Source organism: Bubalus bubalis, chromosome 3 (genome assembly GCF_019923935.1).
Source record: "Bubalus bubalis isolate 160015118507 breed Murrah chromosome 3, NDDB_SH_1, whole genome shotgun sequence".
NCBI lineage: Eukaryota > Metazoa > Chordata > Mammalia > Artiodactyla > Bovidae > Bubalus > Bubalus bubalis.
Window position 1 is genome coordinate 25,558,935 of NC_059159.1, and position 18,844 is coordinate 25,577,778.

Sequence of the window (18,844 nt, forward strand, 5' to 3'; positions counted from 1 at the left end):
CCACTCCGGCAACTTTTTATTTAATGTGGAAGAAGGGAAAATCTAGCTGGCTGAAGTTTCATTTTATATAGAGGGGTTTCCTCCCAATGTTTATTACCATTTGATTCAAAGCTGCTTCTGCTGACTTTTTAGAATAGGCTGGAATGATATAAGTCCAGAATAAGCTGTGGGAAGCAGGAGGGGGAATAAAATGATTTCACAAACCTCACAACCTCACAGATCTCTCAGATCATCTTTATTTCACTTTCCCACCCTTGCCCCTGACCATCTTGGGTAGAGTTCCCTTTAAACTTCTTTTTTTTGGCTGTGCCCCATGGTGTGTGGGATCTTAGTTCCTTAACCGGGGATGGAACACCTGCCCTGTACATTGATAGTGTAGAGTCTTAACCAATGGACCCCTAGGGAATTCCCTGAACTTCTAACTTAGAAGAAGAATAATGCCTGTCTAGGCCCAAGTTCTTCTCTTCTCCTCTAAAACACCACACAGTCAGCCACTTTAGTCTGAGTGTGTGGGGGTCTTGCCACTCAGTCATCAGCCATTTTAGGGGTTGAAGTGGGGTATAATTTTAAAAATACATATTTACAACTAAATCATGTAAGAAAATATTTAACTAGACATCTGATAGTTTGCATATTGCTCCAAAGCTTGATACCTCTATTCATGCATGTATCCATGCATGCACTTATTTTTATCTGTTTAGAGTCTGCTATTGACATGCTCTCTGCCAGGTACCAGAAATACAAAGAACAAGATGTAATACAAAGACAGACTTTAGTGTGGAGATGGAAGGAAATACACTTTATCAGATCATTTTTCTCCTGGAGCTTTAAGGTTTCCTCCTCTATGCTTGTGCTTTTTTTTTTTTTTGGATAAGCTGTGTGGCATAGTAAAAAAATTAATTTTAAAAATAAATTTTATATTAAAAATTAAAATTAGTAAGCAATAATTAAAACAATTTTATGAAGTAAAATATAGAAAGCATAAAATTGACCATTTTTAAGTATACAGTTCAGGTGTACTAAGAATATTCACATTGGTGTGCAGCCATCCTCTCCACTTATCTCTAGAAATCCTTTTATCTTGCAAGATTGAAACTGTACCCCATAAACAGTAACACCCCATTCCTACCTCCCTCAGCCGTATTTGCATCATCGGTTTTGATTTTCTTACATGGTGTTTGCCTCCCCATTTTATATAAAATGGGAGTCTTTGCCTGACCCTTCTCCTGAATGAAACATTTGATTATTCATTGGTTTTTATCTAGCATTATTTGGTCTTTTTCAGGGCAGGGAATGGAGACATAGGGAGAAGGAGCTGCACAAAAAAAGGTGCAAGATAACATTCCTGCCCCCCAGCATTTTCACTTTAGATCCAAGAAAAGCTGTGGGACCACAGAAGCCAAGAGACTGCAATGGGAGGCACTCAACCTCAGGAACTAGCAGGAGGTAGGCTTTGAGTGAGTGTAAGCTGTGTTTCGAAGGATGGGCAGAAAAAATAGTACTGGATTCGGGAGAAAACTGTGGGCAGGCAGTGAGATGTTTGTGGGGTGATAACTCTTCGGGAAGAGAGTGGTGGTATCCTAGTGGGGAGAGCAGAGCCCCGCTCCAGGTAGATACCGAATATGTCACTGTTATTTCCCCTACTGAGCATCTTCTTTGTGCTGTAGGTCAAAAGATGAGTGCCTTTTGCAATGATAAGCATTTATTGAGTCCCTACTCATATGTAGGCATTGTTCCTACATTGACTTCTAAGAACCCTGCAGGCATTAGTCTTCATTCCACAGAAGAAGCTGAACCTCTGAGTGGTTATGGTAGCTTAGTCAAGGTTGTACCTTGAATAAGGAGTGCTGGGATTCAAACTCAGACCTTTGTACCTTCAAGGCTGAGCTCTCTTAGAAGGTGGGAGCAGCTGATCCTTTAAGAGAAGTGGAATGTTTTTGGTAGGGGAGAGCATAAGGTTAGAAAAAAAAAACAAACATGCCTGACATTAATTTTTCCAGTGTTCTGAGCCTCCTGACTCTGTAGATGCTTTATACTTGCTTTGCATTGTATTTTCTTCTCATCACTGGGATTTTCAGGCAATCTTGACTGGTTGAAGAAAACTAAGAATGTTCTCCTTGTGTCTGGGCAGCTGTGATAGGAAATGGGAATTCTTCTCGTAATGAAAAACCTACAGAAAGGGAACTGAATGAATTGGAGAAGGACTTGAGTGGTTTAGGATTCAGATGTCTATCTCAGCTTGCCCTTTGGCCAGATGTGGGTACACTTTGGGATCTGGGGTCAGTATTTTCTTGGGCCTCCTGCAATCTGAAACCTCCCCATCTCCTAAACCCGGAAAATAAACTGGGTACGTATGTATTTTGAGTTCTAAGAGCTTACATCCTTTGGCATTCTTGGAGGTGCCGGGACTGGAGCTTTGGGCTAATTTTTTTTTTTTTTCTTTCCCTTTTCCTTTTGTTTAGGTTCAAACCTGGGGAAAATGGGAGGCTGGGGGGAAGGGCAGGGCCCAAGTGGCTTCCCCTCCCACCCTGCCTCCTCCTAGCAGGAAAGGACAAAGAGTTAACCTTTGTTACAAGCCTACAGAATCATAATTCATAGCTCATACATGTTTTTGAGGAGCGAGAACCCAGTTACCTTTTCCTGATGAGCAGGAGCAGGCTTCATGGTGGTGACGCTTGTGGGCTAGTGTCAACTTGGGACTAGGCACTTAGCCTCTGAGCCTGTTTTTGAGCTGCAGAATGAAAATAAAAATATTCTCAATATTCTGTGGTTTAGAGGCTCAAAACCTCTTGTGTTCTAGGCTCATAGGAGAGTATGAATTGTAAACCCTAAAGTGTTAGTGGCTCAGTTGTGTCCGCCTCTTTGCTGAAGCACTGTGTAAACGTGAGTTATTAATAAGACTATCTTTAACTGATGATACCCCAAGAAGGCGGACAAAAGAATGTCATTCGCACCCCCAGACAAATGCCCTACTCTGCGTGGAGGTGTGACTCTTCGATTATAAATTTTCTATAGTGGCTCCCAGAACGCCCAGGGAGGAGGGTCTTTTTTTCTCGAGGCCCGGAAGGCCTCTTGGTTCCGCGCCCCCAGCCCACCCCACTCCCAGGCCTCAGTTCCTGCCTTCTCAGTGGGAGGCCTCCCGGCCCGGGTCCTGCCTCCTCCCACAGCCCAGCCGAGGTCTCTAAGGAATGCCGCCTCCCGGGCCATTTTCTCCCCTCCTGCTTCTGCGGCCCCACTTCCAGCCCCCTACCCCCAACCGGTTCCCACTTAAATGCTTGCAGGCCTGTTTGCAGGCGGGAAGCCCCCTCCCCCACAGGACCACCTCAGTCACAGCCCTGACCACAGGGAGGTCGGGTCTGGATTTACTAAAGGACCCCAGAGGGGGAGCCTGCCCCTCGCTGGCTGCCTGACTCGCTGATGGGGTCGGGTTTCGGCCGGTGGCTCTGGAGAGAGAGACAAAGGGCAAAGTCCTGGTCCCCACCCCCACCCGGCAGCCCCCCGGCGGCTGTCCCCTCCCCCTCCGGGCCCTGCGCGGGTAGCCCGGGGCCCCCTGGGCCGGGTGGGACCGGCTGTGGCGAGTTGGGAAGCCGAGGGGGTTCTGGCGGCAGAACGTTCTAGACCGCCGGGCCCCCGCGGGCCCCGGGCACACCCTCTGTCCCCCTCCTTGTGCTCTGTCAGCTCGGCCCACCCAGCAGCCGGGTTGGGGGGTGAGCGCTCGGCTTCCCCCGGGTGAGGTGAGAGGGGCTGGGGGAAGGGGCCAGGCCACGTGGGGCACAGGCCCTGCGACGCCAGCCCGGCCGCTCAGCTGCTCGGCCCTTCTCAATTGCCCGTTCATGAGGACTCCCCTCCTCCCCCCCAGCTGCTGCCAGCCCTCCCCCACCCTCAGCTGCTGCCGCCCTTCCCAGGCACCTCTTTCTCCTTTGCTTTGCCGCGCCTGCTCCCCGTTGTCCTCCCCGCCCTGGGTCCCTTGGGCTCTTCAAGCCCTTGCCCCTGCTCCTGGCCCAGGATGGTGAGAACCATCTCGCATGACGCTGATGGGACGCCCTGGCAGAGTCTGGGACTGGGGAGAAAGGCCTTTAACAGAGAGGGCATGTGGCTCCCGCACAAGCCGAGGCAGAACTCAGGGCTGCGCGTCGCGTCCGTGGCAGAGGAGAGTTGTTTTGATGCAGTACCCACTAGAAAGAAAGAAACAGCAGTTCCTGAAGTTTTCCACCACCAACAGGTCTGTGTTGGCAGCTGGAAGAGAGAATTCCTTGAGGTTTTTCACCTGTTGGAGGAACACAACCAGAGTGCCTTCTCACCAACAGGGTGAATTGTATTTTTCAACGTCTTCTGGCATACATTCCCATTCCCTCTCTGTTAAAGGCCTTTCTCCCCAGTCCCAGACTGCCAGGGCGTCCCATCAGCGTCATGCGAGATGGTTTTCACCATCCTGGAACACTAGCAATTCCAAGAAGCGCCCAGGTGACACCAAGGTCTTTTTTTTCTCAGTGCAAATTGTGAGTTGCAGAAGAGAAGGTTTCTCTTAAGACTGGTCTAGTTTCCATTTGTTTGCTTCTCTGCCTCAAAATCTTAGCCTGGAGCTGCTGGTCCCTCATGAGGGGAGACCCCCCCCCACCCCCACCCCTCGCCACTCCCCTGCTTCGTTTCTGAGGCACACCCTGGTAGTGCTTTCCCCTGAGTGTCCACTCCACCCTCAGCCAGGTCCCTGGCCCCTGAGCCAGACCTTCTGTCTGTGAAGCATCTTCGAGAGGTGCTGATACCTCCACTGAGGGGATGAAGGCTAAATCTATCTCTCCGTGAGGTCTTTCTAGCCCCCTTTACCTTTCCCTCTGTCAGAGTGTATTAGCCTCCCCCACTCTGAGGGAAGATCCTGAAAATGCTTCCCATTACCAGCCAGAGAATGAAGGTGAGCACTGTCCCCCTGGTTCTTTCTTACCCACAGCGTCGCTCCCTCCACCAGCAGGGTTGCACTGCTCACAGTGGACACCTCTCCTGTTTGTCTCCATGCATTCGGTTTAGTGCATGGCTCCTTCACACCTCACACTTCACACTGTAGAGCTCGGGAGGCCAGCTCTGGCTCTAGGCAGCCCTCAGGTGAAAGAGCATGGATTCTAGGCAGAGAGAGCAGTGTGGAAGGAGGGAGGGAGTGGCAGTTGGCCCAGGCCGACTTGGAATTTGTCTCCAAAGAGCTTCACTGTCTCAGCTTCTGTTTTGGCTTCCTTTGGCGCTGCCCAGATGGGCAAGGAAAAAAAAAGTGGGCTCTCTAGTCAAACCATGTATTTCCGAGATGAGTAAATTGAGCAGAGGATTTATTCCTCCTTTGCTTGCTCTCCAACACCAGGTAGCGCCTTCCCAACTGCCTGTCACTTCTGCACTCCTGCCTATCCCAAACCAAGATGAAATTTTGCAAGACAGTATTTGGTGACTATACTTTTTTCCTGCTAACGAATCTCTCTGACAATCATCCAGCCGTATTATAGTGTAGTTAGCTCTTCTGCAAGTTAAATCCTGTGCCCAAATTGGAGCCGCATGCAATAAAAGCCAGTTGGCACGCACTTAGCCATACAGAATATGGGCATTTTTCCTGCTGCTGACATTGGGGCTATACAAACTTCTGCTGTGTTAACACTTCTTGTCAGAGAGAAAGAACCGAAGTTTGGTGAGATGAGCAGAAACCAGCCTGGGAGGAGAGCTGAGTTCTAGTCCTACCTCAGTTTCCAAGTCCCATCCCTTTTCCTGTGCCTCGGTTTCTCCTTTTATAAAATGAGAGTGACTATTTAGGACTCTCTTAGACCTCAGTGTCTACATCTGATTTCCTCGGTATAGGAATCTGATTTTCTTCAACCGGAACTTCCTATTGCTGGGTTAATGATGTGCGTGTGTCCTTGGTCATCTGAGAAGCTTAATGAATCCCCGTCTTCTTCCCTGATTCCAGGTGGGCCAGGAACACTTTAAACACAGTACAAGAGCCTTCCAAAGAGGGAATATGATTCGTCCCAGAGTTTCTCCCCAGAATTTGCTTCCTGTCCTCAGCATTAGTTCAGGAGCACACGGGAGTGTGTGTGTGTGCTGCATACCTTTAATTAAAAGACCATGTTTGAGGGGCCAGAGATACATTCCAGTGGTGTCCCTGCTGTCCAGTTCCCCCAATACTTCGACCCCTTGGTGGTGGCATCTGCTCTGCCTGGTCCTGCATTTTCCAGCAGGTCCATGTTTTCCTTTCCAGCCCCTACCCTGCCCATCAACCCACCCGGCTGCCTGCCTGTCTGGCTGCCCTACCTCTGGATCAGCCTGGCACAGAGCCCTGGGCATTGGGCCAGCTTCTCCTCCCCTCCCCAGCCCCGCCCCCTTTCTCAGCTACTGCCATGCTTGGAGCGTGCCAGGTCCGCCCCCTTCAGAAGCTTTCCTCCACAATTATTTTTTTCTCCACCTCTCCACTCTACAGGGATAAGGAGGCAGGGTGGGGAGGAAGGACTGGGTCAATGGTGATCTTATGGAAAGGGCAGAGGTTGGCACATTAGGACATCTTTTATGTGTGATTTTTCAGTTGGGCAAAGCAACTGGGATGGGAGCCAGCTTTGGGAGGGGGGGCAGTGCCTCTTCTCTGGTGTCAGCTGCATGGGACTCTCTTGTTGAGGAGTCGACAGTATCACCCACTTCTGAAGGGTTACTCTGCCCAGCCCACCTCCTCAATGCAGTCAGCCTTTCTGTTCCCTTCTCCCATCCCTAACCAAGCTAGGGTGTCCTGCTGGACTGTAATCGCAAAGCAGGAGGCTTGCCTAGCTTCCTCATCCCTCCATGCTCTACTGCAGCACAGTGCCTTCACTGTCCAGTAGAAATGTGAGGCAAGGCACATCTCTTAAGTGTAAATTTTCTAGTAGCCACATTGAGGAAAAGTGGAAAAAAATTTATTTTTGGCTGTGCTGGGTCTTCATTGCTGTTCGAGGGCTTTCTCATTTCGGTGGCTTCTCTTGTGCGTAACATGGCCTCACTAGTGGTTCACGGGCTTAGTTGCTCTGAGGTATGAGAAATCTTCCTGGACAGGGATCGAACTCATGTCCCCTGCATTGGCAGGTGGCTTCTTAACTGCTGGACCACCAGGGAAGTTCAAAAAAAGTGAAATGAATGTAGAAGTTTAACTCAACAAATTATTTTTAAATAATTTATTCAAAAAAATTCAATAATTAAATAAATTATTCAAAGATTATTGTCAGCATGCAATCTGTATAAGCTTACTTTTACTACTTTGTTGTTATTATTAATTTTGGGGGATACTACCTTTCCTGGTGGCTTGGCAGTAAAGAATCCTCCTGTAATGCACGAGACCCAGGTTTGGTCCCTGGGTCAGGAATATCCCCTGGAGAAGGAAATGGCAACCCACTCCAGTATTCTTTGCCTGGGAAATCCCATGGACGGAGGAGCGTGCTGGGAAGCAGGTTCAGAAAGAGTCGGACATAACTGAATAACTGATCATGATGAGCATGAAGTCTTAGGAACCCAATGTGTATTTTATTTCACTGTTAGAGCCTGTTCCAATTCATATGAGAAATTTTCATTGGACGCATTTCATCTGTATTTAGAGTTCATAAAATTTAGAGAAGAAAAAGTTAAATTATATAAAACTTCTATTTTAAAGAAAAAATTCAATTGCTAATTTGAAGTGCTCAGTAGCCACATATGACTAGACTAATGGCTACTGCAGTGTGGATAACACAGGTTCAGTGCATAGCAGGTGCCAAGAAAGTTAGAGTGAATGACTCCAGCAGCTGGACACCAGAAACCTTAAGAAAGTGGGAATGACCTTGACTGCTGATTAGAATGAAAAGAACATGGTGTTATTGCAAGTTTGAAAAATCTTAATTAGTTGCTCACTCTTTTAAAAGAGCAGGTAATAACCCCAGCCCCATCACCAGGCAAGCTTAGTTTCCTAATTGCCTTGGGCTTGTTTCTTCCCACATTTTCAAGGAGATGCCTGGAGGCTGGAGTGAATTTGGGTATCACTGGGGATGAAGTTAAGCATGGATGTGTGAGAGAGTGTCTTAACTTTGGGCTATGGATGGATTCCAAAGCTTTCATTAACCCATGAAATCTTTAAATTGTGTGCAGAATGTTTGCATCTTTCTGGTGAAGAGTGTTCTTACCTTTTATCATATTTCCTAATGGGAATCTCCAGGGGAAAAATTGGTTCACAACCACTTATTTAGACCATTAAGACACAGAAAATCACTCTAATTAAAAAGGTGTAGGAACTTTTAAAATTAGCGATCCAGTGGTTAGAACTCCATGCTCCCAATGCAGAGTGGTTTGATACCTGATCGGGGAACTAAGATCCCGCATTCCACAGCAAAGATGCCACAGTGAAGATCCTGCATGCCACAACTAAATAAATATTTGGCACAGCCAAATACATTAAAAAAGAGAAAGAAAGTATATTACTATAGGTGGACAGGGTTGATCTCTATCTGGGAACACAAGATCCAGTAAAATGGGCTAATCCTAATCCTTGTTTCTGTGTTGTGAGAAACTGAGGTCTGGAGAGTTGAAGGCCTGACTTGCTCAAGGGCATGCAGCCTGCTAGTCAGAGAACCATGACCTTGGGGAGAGGTGGAGATGAGGGTCTAATCTGGAGAATCTGACTTAATCCTAGTTCTCTGGAGAGATGAAAGCCTTGATTTGATTCTGATAGGGGGCTCTGGGGATTGGGGCCCCAAGCCTGAACAGTTTTCCAAAACCTACTATTGCCTCTCTCCCCACAACTGGCTTGCTCCACCTAGATGTAAAGGGAGTCTTCCCACTAGGGGAAGATGAGGTCGCTAGCATAATTGAAGGTCGCATCCTACCCTCTGGACATGGGGGTGGAAGGAGGAAGGACGTGGTTTGTCTGCAGGAGTTAGAAAAAGAACACTTCCTGGGGCAGGCAGTTTTTAGCTGTCCTGCCGAAGACCTAAAAACTTCTCAGGGTGTGTTCTGTCCAGGTGTGCATTCTGTCGTCTGGGGAGACCCCCTTCTGAAAGTGTTCTGTCTGTGCATCTGCTTGTCTCTCCACTGGACCTCAGACCCGTCCTCCCTGCCCCCATGAGGCTCCTCACCAGGGCCTGGATTCTTGCTAATAAAAATAAAAGAGGAAAACTTCATTGGCTTAGACTCATTAATTTTGAATCTGTGATGACATTAAAATTGGGTGAGCTAGAATTATCTTTTTTAAAAAAGTTTTTGTTATGGAAAAAAGTATTTTGAAAAGTAGAAAGGATAATTAAATAATTCCCCCATGTACCCATCACCAAAAATTACCAAATCATATTTGATCTGTATTAATTTTCCCCCTGGTTACTTTATTTTTTATTTATTTATTTTTTTAAATTTGATTTATTTATTTATTTTTGGCTGTGTTGGATCCTCATCGCTTCTCGGACTTTTCTCTAGTTGTGGTATGCAGGTTCTCACTGCAGTGGCTTCTCTTGTTTTGGAGTACCGGCTCTAGGGCACTCGGGTTTCAGTAGCTGCAGCACATGGGCTCAATAGTTGTGGTGCAAGAGCCTAGTTGCTCAGCAGCATGTGGGATCGTCCCAGACCAGGGATCGAACCCGTGTCTCCTTCACTGACAGGCGGATTCTTTACCACTGAGCCACCAGGGAAGCCCCCCCCCCCCCCCGGTTACTTTAAAGTAAACCTAGACGTGACATTTTATCTGTAACTATTTCAGTATGTATTTCTAAAAATCAATATTTTATCTTTTTGGCCATGCCTTGAGGCTTGTGGAATCTTGGCTCCCTTACCGGGGATTGAACTCTTGACCTCTGACGGTGAGAGCTGCTCAGAGTCCTAACTGCTGGTGTGAGTGCCCATGTGCTGTCTCTCTCAGTTGTGTCTGACTCTTTCCCACTGCATTGGGCTGTAGCCCGCCAGGTTCCTCTGTCCATGGGATTTTCCAGGCAAGAATACTGGAGTGGGTTGCTGTTTCCTACCCCAGGGGATCTTCCCAACCCAGAGATTGAACCCATGTCTCTTGCATCTCCTGCATTGGCAGATGGAACCTTTACCACTTTGCCACCTGGAAACCCTCTAACCACTGGACTGCCAGGGAATTCCCTGACTTTTTAAGAATCTAATTTTTTCAAAAATAGTACAAACGAACCTGTATACAAAACAAATAAGACTCACAGATACCGAAAACAAACATTTGGTTACCAAAGCCTGTTCTAATATTATCAAATATCTAGTCAGTGTTCAAAAACCATAGAATCACTTTTCAACTAACTATGGAAATACGTGTCTCGAGAAGTTACAGGTGGGGCGTTTTGACTCCTGGAGAGCAGTACCCACTCAGCATGTCTGCTCTTCACTCTGATGCTTGAACTCGATGAGTGTTTTAAATCTGTCCTCAAGCCAAACTTTTCCTGTATTTTGGCAAAGACTTCTGTTTCCTTTCTGTCATCAAAAAGGCAGCACAAGGGGACGAGCCTGGAAGAGCCTGGAACCAGACAGCCTCTGTGTTTCAGTACTGGCTCTGACTCTGGGTATCTGACTTGGCAGATACTCAACCCCTCAATCTCAGGGCCTCAGTCTGTAAAGTGGAGCCACAGTTATGGGCAGGGATAGTGGGCGGCTTCTTGGAGGTGTAGAATCTGCACCTGGCGTCTGGTAAGCACTCCTGAAATGTTAGTGTCTTCCTTAGTGAACTGTTTTCCTTCCCATTCAAGGTCAATGACATGTCTTTAAAAAGGTAAATAGGGCCAGAGCTCCCTGCCCCGGTGGGGGGGGGGGGGGTGGGGCCTTCCAGTCATACTTCCAGGTGCCCAGCTCCTGTTCTTCCTGAATCTCTTGTTTTCCTACTTATCTCCTTAGCTGTTGCTCAGATGCTCTCCCTCTGGTCTCTCCTGGAATCTCCCCTGGGCTCGAAGGAGGTCCCTTGGTCCCTGTGGCCCTGGTGTCCCCTGCTTGCCCCCAACCACATCAGAGAGGAGCACCCCCTATGACTCTGTGTCTGGGGAGCTGCCCCAGGGCCCTGCTGGTTAGGGCAGGCAGAGGGGGTCAGAGGCCTCAGGGTGTTGGCATCCAGGGAAATAATTTGACTCGTGCAACCATTGCCTTCATTGCCAGGGGCTGGAGGCGTCACTCTCACTTCACAAGTTTATCAGCTCCAGGATGGGTGTTGGCTCCTGAACCTCGGGGAGTTCTCTCGCTTTTCTGAACAGTAGGTATTGGAGTTGAGGGTCCTGCTCAGTGTGCGGTGCCCCGTTGCCTGTAGTGCAGAGGCTCCATTCTAAGCTACCGGAAGCCTGTCTATCAGTCGAGTGCTGGATTGGGGCCCTTTGGTTGTCACAGGAGGTGGGGGTGTGGGCTGTGATATTTCCCGCTATTTCCCCATCAGTGCAGAAGCCTAACTGTTTTACTATCACAGGTAGCCATCCTTGTCAGACTTGTAGCCTCTTCCCATGCTAGTGTCCTGGGGAGTGGAATTGGGACTGGGACAGAGCACCTGGACTGGGACCATGACTTAGCAGGCCTCCTGCCTGTTCTAAGTCCCCACAAAAGCTCTATCAGTTTTCCACAGGAGGAAACTAAGGTACTGAGGAAAGAAGTCAGGGCTTCTTAACTTCCATCCTGATCCTCCAAGCCCTCAGCACCCTGCCCTGGCCCAGCTTGTACTGGGCAACCGGAAATGCCTGCAGGGTGAATGAGTTAGCCATTGGTTCCTGGAAGGGACTTGAGCGCTGGGTCCAGTTCTCAACATGGCCCCATGTGCCTTGGGCCTGAAAGAAATTAGGTAGCACCATACTTAATACAAACCAGGCCAAGGGCTTAAAAGACAAAAGTTCTTGGTCTCTGTTTCTGTCAGGGTTTGCCTTGCTGGCCAGGTTTGGAGGCCTGAAGTGGCCTCGTGTGGGTTCCCAGGATTGGGTGTGTGTGCCCTGGAGAGGTGGGTGAGCCATGTCTTTTGGGAGTGGGGGAGGGCTGCAGGATGTCTTTTCTTTCATTGGTTGGGTATCCCTGCCCTCCTCCCCCCTCCTTCTCCTGGAACATTCCAGACATTCCAGACTGCCATTGCTTTCAGGATATGGATTAACATCCCAAACTGAGATTTGATTTCACCTCCCCATCCCCTCCCAACTCTTCCCTACCCTGAAAAGAAAGCCCCTGAAAGAGGGAGTTTGAGTAAGAAGAGGGTATTTTTTTTTTTTTTGAAGAGGATATTTTTGACCCTTGACCTGAGATTATAGTAAGGGACCATCCTGAAAGTGTGCTCTTAAAACTAAACTTCCGTAGGGGGCTGCTTTAAGCCCTTACTGGTTTGAACTCCAGGCTGGCAGCCGCCCATCCCCTTTGGTCCTTGCAGAAGCATTTGCTTGAGAGAGGTCCTCACTCAGCTTGGGGGACCCCTGTCACCGGCATTAAGGTAGATCGGTGTTCTCAGTCTTCTAATGGTGTACATCACCTCTTCAGTTCGCCAAGAATTTGACTCTGCTCCTGCGAGAGCTCCTGCGTTTTCTTTGCCCATTTCATCACAAAATGAGTTGTTTATGGGAAATCCCATATGGCATGTGATGCAGATACCATGAAGCTCACTCTTGGCCATTGAATTGGATCCCAAGAAACTGGCCTGGTGTGGGACCCGAGGCCCTGGAAGTGGGCTTGTTTCTGATGCTTGTTCTTTTGTCCGGCTATGATCTAACCTCCTTAGATCAGGTTCATGAACCAAACCAAAGTAAAGAACCATTAGGGCACATTTCCCTTAAGCTGTTTCAACCCCAGAAGAGATTTCGTTAGTGTATGTCATTGATAAAGACTCTCTACCCTCAAAACTGCAGAGCTAAAAGGGGTCTTAAAGACCCTTCTGTTTCCATTCTACATCTAAAGACCTGGTCACGGGTGAAATGAGTGAGCTGGCTTACAGTTAGAGTTTAGCATCCCTTCCCTTGCCCTCATGTGTGTGTAGGGTTTTGTTTTTTATATTTTCTTGTCCACGCCACATGGCATGCGGGATCTTAGTTCCCCCACCAGGGGTGGAACCCATGCCCCTTGCATTGGAAGCGTGGAGTGTGGACCACCTAGGAAGTCCCACTCTTGTGTGTTTTGAGCATGATTTCCCCCAACTTGGCAAGAACGACTGGGCCCTGTTGCATGTCAGCCAGGAACACAGGGCCTAAAACTGGAGTGGCTTAGTCAGGACAGCCAGTCGGGGGCAGTTGAGGGGCTAGAACCGGACTTTCTTGCTTCCTGCTCTCATTTTTCCCTCGTGCCACTGGAATTTCGTTGGACCATGTCCCGAAACTGAGAGTTTTGTAATCAAGGATAACACAAAGACAAGTGACAATTGACCAATGCAGATCAAGTCAATTGAAATGTTTTAAGCCCAGGGATTAGGGCATTGATTTGGGTGGTGAGCAGTTAATTGCCCTGGGCATCAACCTTGAACCTGAAAGCCTTCCTCAGGGAAAATTACATTTTTAAGAGGGAAGGAGAAACTGTAATAAACTGGGAGGAGGGAAGGGGGTGATTATGATACTGGATTGTGTGTGTTAATCACTCCACCTTAGTATCCACACGTGTGTCTATTATTACATTTTAAGTACGATGCTTACTCCAAACCCTTTGCTAAGCTCTTGATAATATTATCTAACATCACTTTATACCTCCCTGTGAATAGGTATTATCCCTGTTTTACAAAGGAGAAAACTGAGCCTCGAGTTAAATAACCTTTTAAAGATCAGTGCTAAGTGGAGCGCAAGTTTAAATCTGTATCAAAGAAAGAGCTTAGCTACTGCCAACTATCCTGCTGCAATTTGTTTGCGTATATGTTTCCCCTAATAAATTGTGAGCAGCTTGAGGCCAGGCACTTTGTTCTATCAGTTGTGTCCCCAGCACTTAGAACAAAGTCATCCAGCATGAAGTAGACACCGACTAGAAAGGTATCAGGTGAATGATTCATACAATAATTCGCATAGCTAGCTCTGTATTCCTAGAGTCTGAGACACGGTGGGTGGTAACGGATGGTTACTGAGTAAGATATAACTAGTGAGGAACCTGGAGAGATGAACAAAGCAGATATGACTGGGGGGATTATGTTATCCTAGTGCTTAGGGCACCTGGTTTTGGCTTTCCTATCTGTGGTCGCACTGTATTTCGCTCTCTAAAAAGAGGCCAGCTTTCCATTCCCAAAGGATATCATTCTTAGACTCTTAAGGCTTTGGTGTTGAGTAGAAGGTAGGAAGATAGACTGGAACGAGGACTAAAACCTGCAAGGTCACAGGCCCCTAAAGTATCCACAGCTGTCACTGATGTTTTCTCTCTAATTTCAGGAGTCGAAAAATACAGATCCGAAATATTCCACCCCAGCTTCGATGGGAAGTAAGTGATTAGGGGAAATTGTTAGTGGGGTCATGGAGACTGGGAGGGAAGTCTTGGTTAGCCTGAGGTGGCAGAGATGACTGGGAGGTGTCCTGGGGGCTTGGTGCTAGGCCAGAGATTCTGAGGGAGGGGGTGGCGGGGTGGACAGTTGGATTGCATCCTCAGCCTAAGACTTGCAGCATGAGTTCTTGGGCATACCCTCTGGTGAGAGGCATCAGGGAGGCGGGAAGGGTATTCCCTGAACCCCAAGCTTAGTGATGACAGAGGACCGGCTGGAGACCCAGGTGCTGCAGGTCTGCTTCCAAAAAGGACCTTAAGTTCCACACCCGCTTTTTGAGCACATTCTGTGAAGAAATTCTGATGGCTCACCACCAGCATTAGTACCTAAGAAAGGGCAAACCAAGCAGGTGACATGTTCAGTCCCCACCAAAGGTTTCCTAGTGCTTTGGGGTGAGGGGTGTGCCCACTGATGACTTGGTGAGTTCCTGGGGTACTCAGGTTAGCCGTACTCCCTTCCCCTGCTCTCAGGTACTGGACAGCTTGCTGGCTCAGTATGGTACAGTGGAGAACTGCGAGCAAGGTAAGAGTGGATAGAGGCGGCGGTAGTGGGGTAGGGGTAGATGGGCGTTAGAGGAGTTGTGGGGCGGAAGGGCGGAAATCTGCTCGGCTTCCTTTTCTGGTGCCACATCTCTCTGGAACACCAAAGACAGCCAGAGGGTACCGTGGAGGGAGGTAGAGTGGAGTGTCCCAGCTCTGGCTCTGCTACTTCTCTGGAACTGGCTTCTCCTCTGGTTAATAAGAGAATCAGCAAATCACTCATTCCCAGCATGGAGTCTCCATGGGCCAGCCAAGGTAGAAACAGAGGTTCCCTGGATTTTAGAAATAGGTTAAGAATGGAAGCTGTGCATGCAAGCTAAGTAAATCTGTAGCCCTTTTACTTTAAAAGCTTCATAACTCTTGGTTTTTGTCTGAAATAATCAACAGGTTGTCTTTTTTTGGGGCGGTGGGCAGAGAGGGTAGAAACTGATTATCAGCTACATGTCTTTGGTTAATTAAAAAAAAAAAAGCAGAGAATCACTTTTGCACATATTGATGGGCAGGCAAAATCTTTTTCAAGACTGGGCCCACGGGAACTTCCCTGGTGGTCCAGTGGCTAAGATTCCATCTCACAGTGCAGGGGGCTTGGGTTCGATCCCTAGTCAGAGAACTAAATCCCACATGCCACAGCTAGGACCTGGCGCAGCCAAAAAAAAAATAGTAGGCCCACAGTTCAGTTCAGTCGCTCAGTCATGTCTGACTCTTTGCTACCCCGTGAACCGTAGCAAGCCAGGCTTCCCTGTCCATCACCAACTCCTGGAGTTTATCCAAACTTACATCTATTGAGTTGGTGATGCCATCCCACCATCTCATCCTCTGTCATCCCCTTCTTCTGCCTTCAATCTTTCCCAACATCAGGGTCTTTTCAAATGAGTCAACTCTTCGCAGCAGGTGGCCAAAATATTGGAGTTTCAACTTCAACATCAGTCCTTCCAGTGAACACCCAGGACTGATTACCTTTAGGATGGACTGGTTGGATCTCCTTGCAGAAGGAGAAATAATAAAAAAGAATTCTAGATCATGAAAAGTTTGCTATGATTTTTGAAGTTTCTCCAAAAACTTCTTAAGTTCTCAAATTGCTAAAGATTATAAATAATTTTCAGAGGAAGAGGGAAGATTCCACATGCCATGGGGCATGGTGCATCAGAGCCCCGGGTGCCACAGCTCCTGAAGCTGGCTGTCTAGAGCCCTTAAGCTGCAACTACTGAAGCCCTTGTGCCTCTGGCCCACACTCTGCAACAAGAGGAGCCATAGCAATGAGAAGCCCGCCGATGGTAATGGAGAGTAGTCCCTGCTCGATGCAACTAGAAAAAAGCCCATGTGCAGCAATGAAGACCCGGCTCAGCCAAAAGTGAATGAATGAATGAATAAAAATTTGAAGTGTTTTGGGCTGGACATAAAGTAGAGCTTGGTCATTAGGCAGACAAAATGGTTTGAGTTTGCAGATCTTTAAGAAACCTGGACAAGACAAAATATTCATCTCCAAATTCTAAAGGGGCAAGCTGTAAATCATTACAAATGATTAAAATACTCGCCTGCACAAAGATCTGAGGTGCTGAATCAGTCGAACAGGTTCTCTTCTGCTCTGATCCTGGAGCTTGCTTTTACTATAAGCACCAGGACATAACTGGAAGCACTGATAACCATTGCTCAGTCCCTGATAACCATTGTCCAGTCCTGCTTACATCTTAGACTGATGACTCAGTTATTCCTGGACAGACGGCAGTGGCTTGGGAGCACACTGGAGAGCTTCACTAGGGGTGCCCGGCAGGGGTCACTGCTAGTTCAGAGGCTCACCAGAGAACCATAACACACCGAATCTGGGGGCGATGCCTGCTCCCTGGAGAAAACAGAATGGGAAATGTTTGCTTTTGTAACAATAAACTTCATCTGCTCAAATGCCGCTTACTAAGCAATGCCCTTTCTGTCCACCCTACGTGAAATTATACCCCTAACCACCACCTCCTTTTCCGTGCTTTGTATTTCTGCATAGCACTCAACCCCTTCTACTTTTTTTCAGGGAGAACATGATTTTTTTTTTAATTGAAGTATAGTTGATTTATAATATATTAGTTTCAGTTACACACCATAGTGATTCAGCATTTTTCAAGATTATACTCCATTGAATGTCATTACAAGATAATGTCTATAACTCCCTGTGCTGTGCAGTTTATTTTTATCCTTTGACTGTTTTGTTTACTTATTTATTTATTGGCTTGTGGGATCTTAGTTCCCTGACCAGAGATCCAACCTTGGCAGTGAAACCGCTGGGTCCCAACCTCAGGATTGCCAGGGAATTCCTATCATTTTACTTTATACATAGTAGTTTGTATCTGTCAGTCCATACCCCCCATACCCTTGATGCCCCCCCACGCCTGCCTTTTTTAGTAATCACTAGTTTGTCTTCTGTATCTGTGTTTCTGTTTTGCGCATATATTCATCTGTATTTTTTAGATTTCCCATATGGCTGATATCACACAGAATTTGTCTTTCTTTGACATTTCACTAAGCGTAATATGCTGGCAACCCACTCCAGTGTTCTTGCCTGGAGAATCCCAGGGATGGAGGAGCCTGGTGGGCTGTCGTCTGTGGGGTCGCACAGAGTCGGACACGACTGAAGTGACTTAGCAGCAGCAGTAGCAGCAATATGCTCTTGGTCCATCCACATCTCTGAAAATGGCAAGATTTAATTTTTTTTTTTATGGTTGAGTAATAGTCTATTATCATACCATCTTTTCACAGTCTTTGCTTATTATATTTTTTGCTTTCTCTTCTTACTAGTATGTTTAACCTCCACGAGAGCAGAGGTTTTGTTTGATTCACTCCTGTATTTCCACTTAACTGCTAGAAGATTCTTGCAGAATCTTCCTCTCCACTGAGATGAGAGAGCTCTACTGACAGGCCAGAGGGGCCAAGAGTGGTCTGCACTGCGGTTTTGTGGTGATAAGTGCCTTTGGTATTATAGGGGGAGGGGTGGATTTTTTTTTTTTTTTGGTCCAAGTCCCCCACCCCAGGGCTGAGCAGTCTCAATTCAGTTCAGTCGCTCAGTTGTGTCTGACTCTTTGCGACCCCGTGGCCTGCAGTATGCCAGGCTTCCCTGTCCATCACCAACTCCCTGAGCTTCCTCAAACTCATGTCCATTGAGTCAGTGATGCCATCCAACCATCTCATCCTCTATCGTCCCCTTCTCCTTCTGCCTTCAATCTTTCCCAGCATCAGGGTCTTTTCCAGTGAGTCAGTTCTTCATATCAGGTGGGCCAAGTATTGGAGCTTCAGCTTCAGCATCAGTCCTTCCAATGAATATTTAGAACTGATTTCCTTTAGGATGGACTGGTTTGATCTCCTTGCAGTCCAAGGGACTCTCAAGAGTCTTCTCCAACACCACAGTTCAAAAGCATCAATTCTTTGGTGCTCAGCTTTCTTTATGGTCCACCTCTCACATCCATACATGACTACTGGAAAAACCATAGCTTTGACTAGACGGACCTTTGTCAGCAAAGTAATGTCTCTCCTTTTTAATATGCTGTCTAGGTTGGTCATAGCTTTTTTTCCAAGGGGCAAGCATCTTTGAATTTCATGGCTGCAGTCACCATCTGCAGTGATTTTTGAGCCTAAGAAAGAGCCCTGCTTTCTTGAGCAGGTCTAGGGGACCCAAAATCACAAGACAGTGATACATAAAGCAGAGGTTAATTTTATTAATTCAAAATGGGGGAAGAGTATGTGGCCAGATCACATGGAACATCCAACCCAAGTCCATTCCCAAATCCTGCCCCTCCAGACTCCATGGCAGCCACTCTTGTAAACTTATTCAGCTAGGTGAATGATATACTTTGATTTGATCTGTGAATACTTGAGGGTACTCTAAAATGGATTTAGGTGTTTTCTCAAATCTCTT

At 47.3% G+C, this 18,844-nt stretch overlaps 1 protein-coding gene across 2 annotated transcripts in view; it reads left to right on the forward strand.

Annotated features, from left to right (window-relative positions):
* The window catches only part of IGF2BP1 (insulin like growth factor 2 mRNA binding protein 1), a 46,776-nt gene that overhangs the window by 10,222 nt on the left and 17,710 nt on the right, over window positions 1-18,844 (forward strand). For both annotated transcript variants that reach the window (XM_006049697.4, XM_006049696.4), the window contains exons 3-4: window positions 14,304-14,352; window positions 14,881-14,932. In XM_006049697.4, the coding sequence (XP_006049759.1) occupies window positions 14,304-14,352; window positions 14,881-14,932 (101 nt within the window). The remainder of the gene's footprint in view (window positions 1-14,303; window positions 14,353-14,880; window positions 14,933-18,844) is intronic.